The 12,887-nt window shown below is 49.1% G+C and overlaps 1 protein-coding gene across 1 annotated transcript; it reads left to right on the top strand.

The window, feature by feature from the left end:
• The first annotated feature begins 249 nt into the window (after positions 1–249).
• LOC146341341 (uncharacterized) lies at positions 250–12,680 on the top strand. Its single transcript, XM_084808324.1, has 4 exons — positions 250–318; positions 3,579–3,722; positions 4,522–4,685; positions 11,638–12,680. The coding sequence occupies exons 1-4, from the start codon at positions 268–270 to the stop codon at positions 11,954–11,956; spliced, it is 678 nt and encodes a 225-aa protein (XP_084664450.1). The 5' UTR covers positions 250–267; the 3' UTR covers positions 11,957–12,680.
• The last annotated feature ends 207 nt before the right edge of the window (positions 12,681–12,887 follow it).

The raw sequence follows: 12,887 nt of genomic DNA on the forward strand, positions 1-12,887 counted from the left end.
ATGGCAGTAGCAGACGCCATTTGCATATGCTGGTTTTTTCCCCGCCTGCCGTGATAGGTTATGTAAATACTTATGTAGCCTATCACAGCAGGGGGAAAACCCCCCAGCATAAGCTGGGTTTCCTCCCCCCCGCCGTGATAGGCTACATAAATATTTACGTAGCCTATCACAGCCTCTGCAGGGATGCAAATGGTGTCCCTGCATTAGCCGTGATAGGCTACATAAGTATTTACGTAGCCTATCATGGCTATGAAGAGGTGGAAGTGAATGGCGGCCGGAGGACGGCTGCCATTCGCAAAGCAGCACGGACGGGAGCAGGTAAGTGCTCTGTTTCATGCACCTTTTGTGGAGTGGGGGTGGCAGGGACTTTGTCCCGCGTGCCTTTCGTGGATTGGGGGGCAGGGGCTTCATTCCACGATGGATTTTGGCGGGCCAAATGCACTGGCATTCAGCCTCACCAAGAACAGTCGCAGAATTCTTTGACATCCTTAGTATGGCACCTTGGAGCCCTTTGGGGGCTGAACTAGGGATGTACGAAAGTCTCGTCCCCGGAACGAGACTTACCTTGGGCAGATCTTCCTGGCAGCGGCAGCTTCGGTGGCGGCTCCGGAGGCAGTTCGGCGGCGGCGGCAGCGTCTGGTCTTCCGACTGGCTGCCACCACCGCCATTTCCAGTTGTTGTTGTTTTTTTTTTAAACGTGATAGGCTACGTAAAGATTTACGTAGCCTATCACGGCTAGGTTTTTTAAAAATACCGTGATAGGCTATGTAAATGTTTACGTAGCCTATCATGGCTGACTTAAAAAAAACAAAAATGCGCATACGCAAATGGCAGCGGCCATGGCCGCCGCCATTTGCGTTCCTTATTTTGGCACATCTTAGTCTACGTAAACATTTACGTAGACTAAGAAGGCGAAAATAAGGGGAACGCAAATAGTGTAGCATCTACGCTTCTTGCATTCCCCTTATTTTCACCATCTTAGTCTACATAAATGTTTACATAGACTAAGATGTGCCAAAATAAGCAACGCAAATGGTGGCGGCCATGGCCGCTGCCATTTGCATATGCGCGTTTTGTTTTGTTTTTTTAAGTCAGCCGTGATAGGCTACGTAAACATTTACATAGCCTATCACGGCTGACTGCAGGGACGCAAATGGCAGCGGCTACGGCTGCCGCCTTTTGCATCCCTGCTAACCAGCAGCCAGATGTCCTGCTGCTGGCGGAGCTGGCCGGCGGCTCCGCAGAATCACTGCGGAGCAAAGTTGGCTGCCCAGGATTCCGGGGGGAAGGAACAGAGCGCCTCCCCCCCGGCGAGGATTCCGGGGGGGAGGGATGGAACGCCTCCCCCCCAACCATAAACATAAGTCGTGAAAGGTAAGTACCTTTCCTACATCCCTAGGCTGAACGGTGGCCAAGAAATAATTTTATATAGAAATTGTAAAAAAAAGAACAGAAAATTAAGTCCAGTATCTGACATGGCCGAACTGCACCACTCAATATAGTTGCTAAGTGAGCAGTGAGTTTACATCATTTGGTTCATGCAGCTCTTAATTGGGTCCAGCTGGCGATGGGAAGAGAACAGGGGTGACACTGGGTGTGGATCCTGACGTTGGCCTGCTGTCCAATTCCCCTTTCCTGGCCCACATCCCAGGACTGCTTGTGGTGCATGGCAGGGCCAGGGTCAGACCACGGCACGGCAATCCTCAGGATCCAAATTGTGAGTAGACCAGAAAAAGGACATTACACTGGCTGCCCAGGAATTTAAACCAAGAACATTGTATTTGAGGACCTTTTGTGAAGATGAAAGATGTAAAACTTTGAATGTTTCAATAAATGCAGTTAGTTAAGTTAAACTTTGGAGGGCTGGGCAGGGGGAGTTTTTGTGGTTCATAGAACCTCCAACTCTATCACCAGGAAACCACTCCATGTTGGAGCAGGCCTTGAGGGGTTGCACCTCCTTTTGGGCCATAGAAACAGATTGGGGATGCTTGTGTACCACCCACACTGCTGACCAGCCTCCTCCTTGACTGAGCTGGCAGAAGGAGTCTTGAGTTTGGTATTGGAGGAACCCAGGATGGTGGTTCAACTTCTGGGTGTCTCTGGAGTTCCAGCTCAGGACTTCATGGGCTGGATGTGCCTGATCTTGTCTGATCTTGGGAGCTAAGAAAGCTCAGCCCTGGCTAGTAGTTGGATAGGAAACTGCCTGGGAATCAGGCTTCCTGCATTGAGCAGGGGATTGGACTCGATGGTATTGTAGGTAGGGATGTACGAAAGTCACTTACCTTTTCAAAGGGTGACATTCGCGGCGGGGGGGAGGCGCTCCATCCCTTCCCCAAAATTCTGACTGGCCGGCTCCACTCTGTGGAGATTCCGTGGAGCCGCCGGCCGGGGCCGCCCGCAGCCAGACATCCAGCCGCTGGGCAGCCTGAAGGGACACAAATGGTGGCTGCCATAGCCGCCGCCATTTGCGTCCCTGTATTTTGCTGTGATAGGCTACGTAAATATTTACGTAACCTATCACGGCTTAACTAAGGGAACGCAAATGGCGGTGGCTACAGTGGCTGCCATTTGCGTTCCCTTTTTTTTTGCCCTTTTAGCCTAAGTAAATATTTACATAGGCTATTACGGCAAAAAAAAAAGGAAACACAAATGGTGTGGTGGCCGCCATTTGCGTTCCCCCCCCCTTTTTTTTTTGCCGTAATAGCCTACATAAATATTTACGTAGGCTAAAATGACAAACTCAAAAGGGAACACAAATGGCAGCCGCCACAGCCGCTGACATTTGCATTCCCTTAGTTAAGCCATGATAGGTTATGTAAATACGTAGCCTATCACTGCCTCTGCAGGGACACAAATGGCATCCCTGCATTAGCTGTGAGAGGCTAAGTAATTATTTGCATAGCCTATCACGGCTACAATGAGGAAGCGAATGGTGGCCGCAGATGCGGCCACCATTCGCAAGTCAGCGCAGACGGCAGCAGGTAAGTGCTCTGTTTTGCGCGTCTTTCATCAGGTGGGGAGGCGGGGGGGCTTCGTTCCACTATGGATTTCAGGGGGCCGAATGCACTTGCATTCGGCCTCACCGAGATCCATGGCAGAATTCTCTGACATCCCTACTTGTAGGCCCCTTCCAACTACAGATGTTGGAGAATTCTGCCACGGACTCCAGTGATTCCGGATTCTTTAGAATCTGGGCCTGTAGTCCGTGGCGGAACGGAGCAATCCCCCTGCCACCCCGCGGAATCCCCCCAGGACAGACCCTGCCTGGCGGCTGATGCGGTGGCAGATGCGGCAGCGGTGGTGGCAGTTCCGGCACGTATTCCGGCCGATGCCAGGCTGCTGCAGCCCCAAATAGCAGCCATCATAGGGGCCGCCATTTCAATGGCTGCCTTTTGCCGTGATAGGCTACGTAAATACTTAGGTAGCCTATTATGACAAAGAGCAGGGGCGCAAATGGCGGCCGCTATGCCTAGCCTATCATGGCTTAGGGCAGGAATGCAAATGGCGTAGCCGCAGCCATTTGCATCCCTGCCTTTTGTGGTGATAGGCTTCGTAAATACTGCCATTTGCATCCACAGCAGCCCGGCAGTGGCTGGAAGTCCCGCTGCGGCCAGCCCTGGTTGGCAGCTCCACAGAGTCACTGCAGAGCAGAGCCGGACAGGGAGGATTACGGGGAAGCGACGGAGCCTCCCCCCACCACGGATGCCCTGGAATGGAGCCAGGTAAGGGATTTGTACATCCCTCCTTCCAACCCTATGTTGCTATGATTCTGTGACTCCATGACAACCATGGGGCTGTCTCAGGTTGTTATCAGCCCAACACATGAAGCAGGGCACACCCTTGATTCCGGTTTTGCTACAACATGTGAGCTGGGGGGTCTGGGGAATGCAGGGGGGGGAGTCCAAGTAACCCCATTGTCACGGTTCAACCATTTCCTGCTGAAATTTGAACTAACAGTGCTACTTCCCTCCTGCAGGGTTGGGGGACCCATTCAGATGGTCTGCCCCAACAGACTCATGGAATCCAATGAATCTCTGAATGTTCCTGGGGATTTTTCAGTGGCGAGAGCTGGTGATGCAGCCGAGGCCCTAGCCTAATTGTAGAATAGTGAGATGCAGAGGGACATCCACTTGATTGCACCTGAGTGCCCCCTCCGGTGCTTTAAAGCCCACTCTGCTCCTTGGTATACTGGGGAGCTACAGTCAGTGAAACAGGCTGGACATTGGGTAGACCACAAACAGCATAAGACTCAAAGCAATGATGATGGAGCACTCTTGAGAGCACATAATTGAGCCTATTGCATGGTGATGCGGGCAGCAAAGAAGGCTGATTTTGCTGCCTCCATCACATCCTCAAGTAGCCATCCATCAGAACTCTTCCACGTGGTCCAGGGATTGTTAACACCCTCCCCAGCAAATGGGGCCCTGGGCACTTCAAGGACCTGCTATGACCTTTTTGCATCACACTTTGAAGACAAAATCACCTGTCTCCACAGTGAACTTCACATTGTTGTTACCACAGTTCCAGGTGAGGTGTCTGATGCCACCATCTGCCCAAATTTGTGGGATCAGCTCCAGTTCCTGCAGCCTGATGATGTGGAGTGGACAAGGTGTTTGCAGCAGTGAGACCAACTACATGCCCTCTCAATCACTGCACCTCTTGGCTAGTCGAGGAGGTATGACTGGGTGAGTTCAGGGAGTGATAAATGCTTCCTTGTGGGTGTGGGTGGTCCTTGCTATCCTTAAGGAGGCAGTAGTGTGACCAATTCTGAAGAAGCCAACTCTGGACCCAATGGTAATAAACAACTACCGCCCAGTCTTAAATACCCTTTCTTAGGGAAGGTACTTGAGAGGGTTGTGGTGAAGCTGCTGCAGGCAGTCTTGGAGGATGGTGATTATCTAGACCCATTCCAGGTTCGGTTTCAATCTGGTTATTAGACTGAATCAGCCTTGGTCACCATGATGGATGACCTTCATCAAGAGAGGGACAGGGGGAGCACAATCCTGTTCCTCTTCCTTGACCTCTCATTGGTTTTTGATGCCATTGCCCATGGTATCCTCCTAGATTGACTCCATGGGATGGGTATTGGAGGCACTGTGTTACAGTGGTTCCGGTCCTACCTACAGCGCTGATTTCAGAGAGTAATATTGGGTGACTATTCCTAGGCCCCTTGGCAATTGAGCTATGGTGTGCCGGAGGCATCATCTTGTCCCCAATGTTATTCAACATCTATGTGAAGCCACTGGGAGAAGTCATTAGGGGATTTAGAGTGAAATGTCATCAGTATGCTGATGACACACAACAACTCTATCTCCCTGTGACATCTGCATCAGGAGAGGCTGTGGAAATCCTAGATCAGTACCTAAACTAAGTAATTGGCTGGATGAGGGCCAGTAAAGTGAAGCTGAATCCTGGCAAGATGGAAGCCCTGTGGGTGAGTAGTTCCTGGTTCCAGGAGACAGGCTAATGGCCTGTTCTGGATGGGGTTGCACTCCTTTTGAAAGATCAGGTTCATAGACTGGGGGTACTCCTAGATCCATTGTTGTCTCTGGAGGCCCAAGTGGTTGCAGCAGCTCGGAGTGCCTGTCACCAGCTTCGAATGCTTTGTCAGCTACGGCCTTTCCTGGACAGGGAGAGCTTGCCCACAGTGATACAGACATTAGTAAACTCAAGACTGGATTACTGCAATGTGCTCTATGTGGGGCTGCCCTTGAGGCTCGTCCGGAAATGGAGCTAGTGAAGAATGCAGCAGCACAGTGGTTGTCAGGAGCTGCCCCCTTTCAGCATGTAACTTCTTTGCTGAGGGAACTGCACTGGCTGCCTATTTGCTACTGGGCCAGGTTTAAGGTGTTACTACTGGTGTACAAAGCCCTAAACAACTTGGGACTCAGATACCTGAGAGAGTGCTTTCTTCTTTACTAAACTGCCCAGTCATTGAGGTCATCGGAGGGCTTGCTCCTGGTGTTTCCACATGGACCTATGGCCTGGTTGGAGTACACCAGGAAAAGAGCCTTCAGTGTGGTGGCCCCCTTTCTGTGGAACTCCCTGCCTTTGGAGCCAAGGCAGTCACCAACATTGTGTTGCTTTCGGTGCCTCCTGAAGTCATTGTTATTTTGTGTAGGGCTTTGCATGGACACCCCCAACTGACTCAGAAGCCACTGTGGGGGTTCCGAGGTAGGCTCAATTCAGCTTGGGCTGCTTCGGGGGTCCCCCGACTCTCCTTGGCCTATGAAGACAAAGCTGGATTCGGATATTCGAAAACTGCTTCGCGCCCCCCACAAACATGCCACCCAGCCCCCGGATCCATACTTGAGCCCTTGTTCATGGGGGGGGGGACCACTGCAAAGGGAGCTGTCACTGCCACTACTGCTGGTGCCATTGGGGAGCCGCTGGGGAAGGTGCTGCTGTGGAAACTGCTGCCTGTCACAGCCCGCCAACAGGCATGAGGGCAGCAGGAGTTGCCTTCCAGCTGCACTCTCTCCCTTTCTTCGGAGGGAAAGGTGCCCTGTTGGAGGCCAACTTCTGCCTCTCCCCAAGCCATCTTGTTGTAGGTAGGAGTGTACGAAAGTCACTTACCTGGTCTCACAGCTTGCTTCGTGGTGGGGGGGAGGCGGTCCGCTGTTCCCCCCGAAGTTCAGGCCGGGGGGGGAGGCTTCCTGCCTCGCCCGGCCGACATTGAGGCCGGGGGGGAGGCTTCCCGCCTCGCCCGGCTGAAATTCAGGCCGGGGAGAAGCGCCCCGTCTCCCCGGCCACGAACTTCAAAAGAAAAAAAAAAAACGCCCCTGTGATAGGCTACGTAACGATTAACGTAGCCTATCACGGCTAGATCTGCAAAGTCAGCCATGATAGGCTACGCTAATCGTCACGTAGCCTATCACGGGGGCGTTGGGTTTTTTTTTACTTTTCTTGGAATGGCAGCGGCGGCAGCCGGTCAAAAGACTGGCCGCCGCCCCTGCCCCTGTCGAAGCCCTGCCGAACCGCCGCTGGGACCCGCCGCCAGGAGCAACATTCGGGAAAGGTAAGTCCCATCCCGGAGGGGAGGCGGAGAATTTCTTCCCGAAACTATTTCAGGGGGCTGAATGCGTTGGCACTCTGCCCCCCGAAGTTTCGGTGAGAAATTCTCTGACACCCCTAGTTCAGGGGACAAGCCCCATTGAGCACGATGGGAGGTACTTCTGAGGAGTCACTACTGGGTTTGTGCTGGGGAACACAGGGACAGGAAACACCCTATGACTGGGGTCATGGTGAAAGGCACACCCTGGGCAGGGCTATCACTCCTGAGGTCAATGTGGGGGTTGGGGCATGCAGCAACTATACCAGGGGGAATCCGACTTACGGAAAAGAATCAGACTTCAAGTGGTCTCATGAAATACGGTTTCTCCCTGATAAGCCCTGGGCTGGCTGCTGGAGGGCCAAGATGCCATTGATCCCTAACTGCCCATGGCTACTACTTCTACTTACTTTGCGATTATGCACAGTTTTCTTCCCATTTCAAATGCATATTTTCTCCTCCTTATGTACGCTCGCATATATATGCTTCTGTATATCAATTCTGTATATCAAAAGCACAATGTTGCCGCCGCACTGGCTATAAGACTCGTTGTCTCTCAGACTCAAGCTGGATATTTACATTTTACCGAACCAAAAAGAAAGAAAGAAAGAAATGGATCGCATTGTTTTGAACTTTATATGTCCAGTGATTATAGGGACAGGATTTTTCTATATTTACTTTATTTGTGTTTGGTTGGAAGGTTTGTAGTCATTTACAATTCGCATCACCGGAGTTTGACTGTATTTTTTGACATTAGCATTGTCACTGAGCTTTTCCCCTCCCCCCCCCACTTGTCCTTCTCATAGAATTACATTTTATGTTCTCCTCTTTCTGCTGCTGATCGGGAACTGCTGCTGCCACTGGGGGAGATGCTGCCGGGAGAACTGCCAGGGAAGGTGCTGCGCTGCACAGACCACGAACAGGCACGAGGGCAGGAGTCGCCCTCCAACTTTGCTGCAACTCCCTTCCTGCAAAGGAGGGGAGGGTGCCCCATTGCAGGCCGACTCCAGCCTCTGCTCAAGCCTTCACCGGTTGCTCGCTTGCAAGGAGTCCATGGAGGCTTGAGTAGGGTTGGCGGAGAATTTCTCCCTGAAACTTCGGGGGGCCGAGCGGTAACGTGTTCAGCCCCCCGAACAAGTTTCAATGAGAAATTCTCCGCACCCCCCTGCCCCCCGCAACCCACCGGGACGGGATTTACATTTCCCGAATGTCCCTCCCGGCGGCGGGTCCCGGCAGCGGTTCGTCGGGTCTTCGTCAGGGGTGGGGGCGGCAGCCAATCTTTCGACCGGCTGCCGCCAACACCATTCCAATAAAACTAAAAAAAAAAAAACGCCCCCGTGATAGGCTACGTGACGATTAACGTAGCCTATTACAGCTAGATCTGCAAAGTCAGCCATGATAGGCTACGTTAATCGTCACTTAGCCTATCACGGGTGACTTAAAAAAAAAAAAAGCATGTATGGCTAATGGCGGCCCCCATAGGGAGCCGCCATTCGCGTTCCTTATTTGGTTGCTGTAGTCTACGTAAAGATTACATAGACTACGGCGAAAATAAGGGCAACGCTATTTGCGTTGCCCTTATTTTCACCATAGTCTACGTAAATCTTTACGTAGACTACAGCGACCAAATAAGGAACGCGAATGGCGGCTCCCTATGTGGGCCGCCATTTGCGTACGCGCTTCTTTTTTTTTTAAAGTCACCCGTGATAGGCTACGTGACGATTAACGTAGCCTATCATGGCTGACTTTGCAGATCTAGCCATGATAGGCTACGTTAATCGTCATGTAGCCTATCACGGGGGCGTTTTTTTTTTTAACTTTTTAGTTCGTGGCCGGGCGAGGCGAGGCGCCTCCTCCCCGGCCTGAATTTCGGCCGGGCGAGGCAGGAAGCCTCCCCACCGGCCTGAATTTCGGCCGGGCGAGGTGGGAAGCCTCCCCCCCTGGCCTGAACTTCAGGGGGAGAGCAGCGAAGCACCTCCCCCCCACCGCGAAAAGCTGCGAGACCAGGTAAGTGACTTTCGTGCACCCCTAGGCTTGAGTGAAGTGGTGGAGGCAGTTGGCTATGAAGGGCAGAGTGCGGTCACTGCTGCCCCTGCCACAGGGAAGCCCCTCCCTCTGCCAGCTCAAGGCCCTCTGGACACACACCGGCAGCCATCTTGCTCCAGGGAATGGGGAAAATATTTATAAAATGGTATCTCCTTATATTTCTGGAATGAGGCATGGCGGCTTGGCCTCAGTAACTCTCCGAAGTGCACGAAAGTTCTTTTACATGACCTGATCTCCTTCATGCCACTTCGGGGCCCCTCTGCCTCAACTTGGAGTTTGCCCAGATCACCCTGCTTCGACTCAGTGTTGGAGCTTCAGGCCAAAGAGAAGCACAGCCCTAATTTCTTTGAGCAAACAGCAGCAGTTTATTATGTTCAGAACCTGTGTCTTTTAAAATGTTTTAATTCTTTTCATTTGGGGTTTTTATTATTTTAACTTGTTCACTGCTCTGAAATCTGAGATGTGGAGTGGTATATAGAGATGGTGAATGAATGAATGAATGAATGAATGAATGATTTGTAGTGAACCCTCCTTGGGGTATGTGTTAGGATGTGAGGAAGGGGGAGATTGCTTGGAGTATGTAATGTTAAGGAAAGTTGGAGGGAGTCTGACATCACCCTTGGAATTATTTAAGTGGACAGCTGGAAGAGGGAGATGAAAGAGGGTAGAGGGCATGAGCTGGAGGGTAATGGCTTTAGGGGATTACTAGTCCCCATGACATTCAGTACAGATTTTGGTTTACCGTGATTTCTTCTCCATTGCTCCTCAAATAAACACTCTGTTGGCTTTTAACCTTGGTAATTCTCAGGGAAACTGATGCGTACAGGATTTGACCTACCCACCCTGTGACCTACATTTAGGGGGTATTGTTAGCATAGAAACACCATGCCTAACTCTCCCAGTAGTCCGCGGGAGAATTGGTTGGAGTTTGATCTGTAGCCATACTTAAAGAAGACCCATATATTGGTATGGTGGACACATATATTACAGTAATGCAACTAAGGCCGGATTCAACCCAATGTCTCTTTTTCGAGACTTATGACCAATAAGTCATGCCAGATGTCCATAGGCAACTGTTGTGCAGTATAAGCCAACATTTCCTATTACTGATTCTCGAGGGAGATGATGTTATGATGACATCTCTAAAACTTGTTTTTTTTGTTTTTGTTTTGTTTTTTTGCTTTACACAGACAGAATATCCACCCGGGAGGCATCTCTATACTATGTAATTATCAAAATCACTGTCATTGTTCCATGTACATTAAGGGGAGAATTATTAATCCCGCTTAAAATGTAGGCTTTTTTTCATTCCTAAACTGACTTCTGAGCTGAACTGATAATATGCCTCTCAGAGCAAGGATACTGCTCCTTTGAGGAGTAGACCAAAATCCATCACCTTTTCTTTGAACCACTCATTCTTCTTCTGTATGGTGCTTGGAAAGGGATACATTTCAGTGAGTTTCCTGCTGTGGGGACCAATGTAGACAAGGCAGTCATTAAAGATGAAGGTGTGCGGTTGTTGCAGGAGTAAGCATGTTCTTGGATTCAAGTGGTTGTTAATGGTGGTATGGCTGCTTCTCTGGTTGCCTCCTATTGTGTATGATCTTAAGCTACAGAAGGTTCATGAATCAACAAATATGTCTATGTCTGGAGATATAATAATTGGAGGGTTCCTCTCTCTCATACACCCTTTGTATAATTCACTTCAGTTTACAGATCCTCCAGATTGGACTCCTGGTAATTTTCAGTAAGTCTTCCTTTATTAAGTAGTAGTGGTAACACAGTTTCCCAGATGAGGGTTAGAATGGACAAGAGTGGACCATCAATTGGTGCATCTTTGCCTATCAATGATCTCAGGGTATTGGGAAAATAGGATCTGTTGAAAAGTTTCCGGTGTTATTAGAGGTGTGTCAACCCTCTGTTTAAAACCCTTACCTTCCTTTTGCTTCAATCTCTCCAATGCTGAAGGAGTTGCATTGGCTACCAGTTGTTTTCCAGGTCAAATTCAAGGTGTTTGTTTTGAACTTTAAAGCCCTATATGGTTCTGGCCCAGCCAATCTCAAGGAGCACCTCCGTCAGCAGCAGAGTGTCCACTCAACAAGATCAGCCTAGGATGGCCTTCTCTCTATCCCATCAACCAGGATAGCAAGGCTGGTGAGGATGAGGGAGAGGGCTTTCTCTGTGGTGGCCCCCACTCTGTGGAACTCCCTTCCTAGGGAACTCAAACATACCCCTCTTTAATGGGGTTCTGCCACACATTGAAAACTTGGTTGTTCAGGCAGGCATTGGGGGGGGGGGTTAGGGTATTTTTAGAAATATGATCTTTCAATGTGTGATTTTTCTGTTTTAAATTGTTTGTACTGTTGTACATCGCCCAGAGTGGCCTGGTGACTGTCCAGATGGGCGATTAAGAAAATAAATAAATAAATAAATAAATAAATCTCCCATTCTGATATGGATGGGGAGCTCTGCAACCTTTGCCCATCTGCCACTAGTGAAAATGCATGGCAATATTTCTCCCACTGTCAATCTCATTGCAGAATACTGTCGAAGAATTATCAACAGGTCTTTGCTTTTATTTTTGCCATCCATGAGATCAATAAGAATCCCAGCCTCTTGCCCAACATAACTCTCGGGTTCCATATCTATGACAACCTACATAATGCAAGAAGCACATCTGAAGCCATTATGCATCTGCTTTTCACGCAGCAAAGGAAGGCGCCTAATTTCAACTGTCATCGGAAAAAAGAGGTGTTGTCTATCATTGGAGGGCTCAGTGGAGGAGACATTATCCAGATGGCCAGCATCTTTAGTCTGTACAAGATTCCACAGGTAGATAACATCTTTTGGGATCGCTGAAGAATCTTGCTTTTCAGACATATTCTAATATGATGTTCTTTCAGTTCACTTTGTTCATTTTAAAACAAACACATTGCATCATCACGACAATCTACAAGCTAAAAGTAAACTAAAATATATGTTACCTAATGTAACCTTCATTTCCTGTTCCAGCATTTAAGGAAGGGCAGATTGAATGGATATACATCCTTGATGACTGTCGCGGTAATTAATGAATCCACCTACGTTTATTTCATCTGCCTGCATGTCTCCTTCCTTCTCTGCCTGCCTGCCTGCCTGCGTCTCTCTCTCTGTCTCTCTCTCTCTCTGGACATTTGGTGCTTCTTTGTGTCCCCATCACCAAAATATATCCCCAAATATTTCAGCCAGCTAACATGAGATATGCTCTGATTCCACTGTTTCAGGTGTAGATTTGAAGAAAGCTTCATTTAAAGAGGTCGGATTGGTCTATATTTCACAGGCTGAACTGTGTTAATTATGGTTTTCTTTGTGGATAGAAATGATGGATGGAAGTCACTTCCATGTCATTAAATCTAAATACTTGGATGTAAAATGCCTAGAAGACACTCTTTTCTGATTGTTGGGTATTTTAGACATGATCTAATGGAGAGCGATGCTTGAGAAGTAAAACAATTGCTCAGTTTGAGGAACTGATTTTGGCAATTTTATCCATGTGAATTCTATCTTGGTTTTTGTATATTACAGTAAAAAAATAATTTATCATTAGCGGAATGTTTCTTTGTGAACCTTACAGAAAATGTCTGGTTCATATTATTTAGGAAACATTGAAAAGACAAATATTGAAAGAAATATCTGCAGACACAGTAACTGGGAAACCTGCAAATATTTCTCTAAAAAGGTAAAGGTGTCCCCAACCAGTCGTGTCTGACTCTAGGGTGTGGTGCTCATCCCCGTTTCTAAGCTGAAGAGC

The sequence above is a fragment of the Heloderma suspectum genome, chromosome 6 (assembly GCF_057233095.1).
Source record: "Heloderma suspectum isolate Gila_16-S chromosome 6, 16-S_ref, whole genome shotgun sequence".
Classification (NCBI taxonomy): Eukaryota; Metazoa; Chordata; class Lepidosauria; order Squamata; family Helodermatidae; genus Heloderma; species Heloderma suspectum.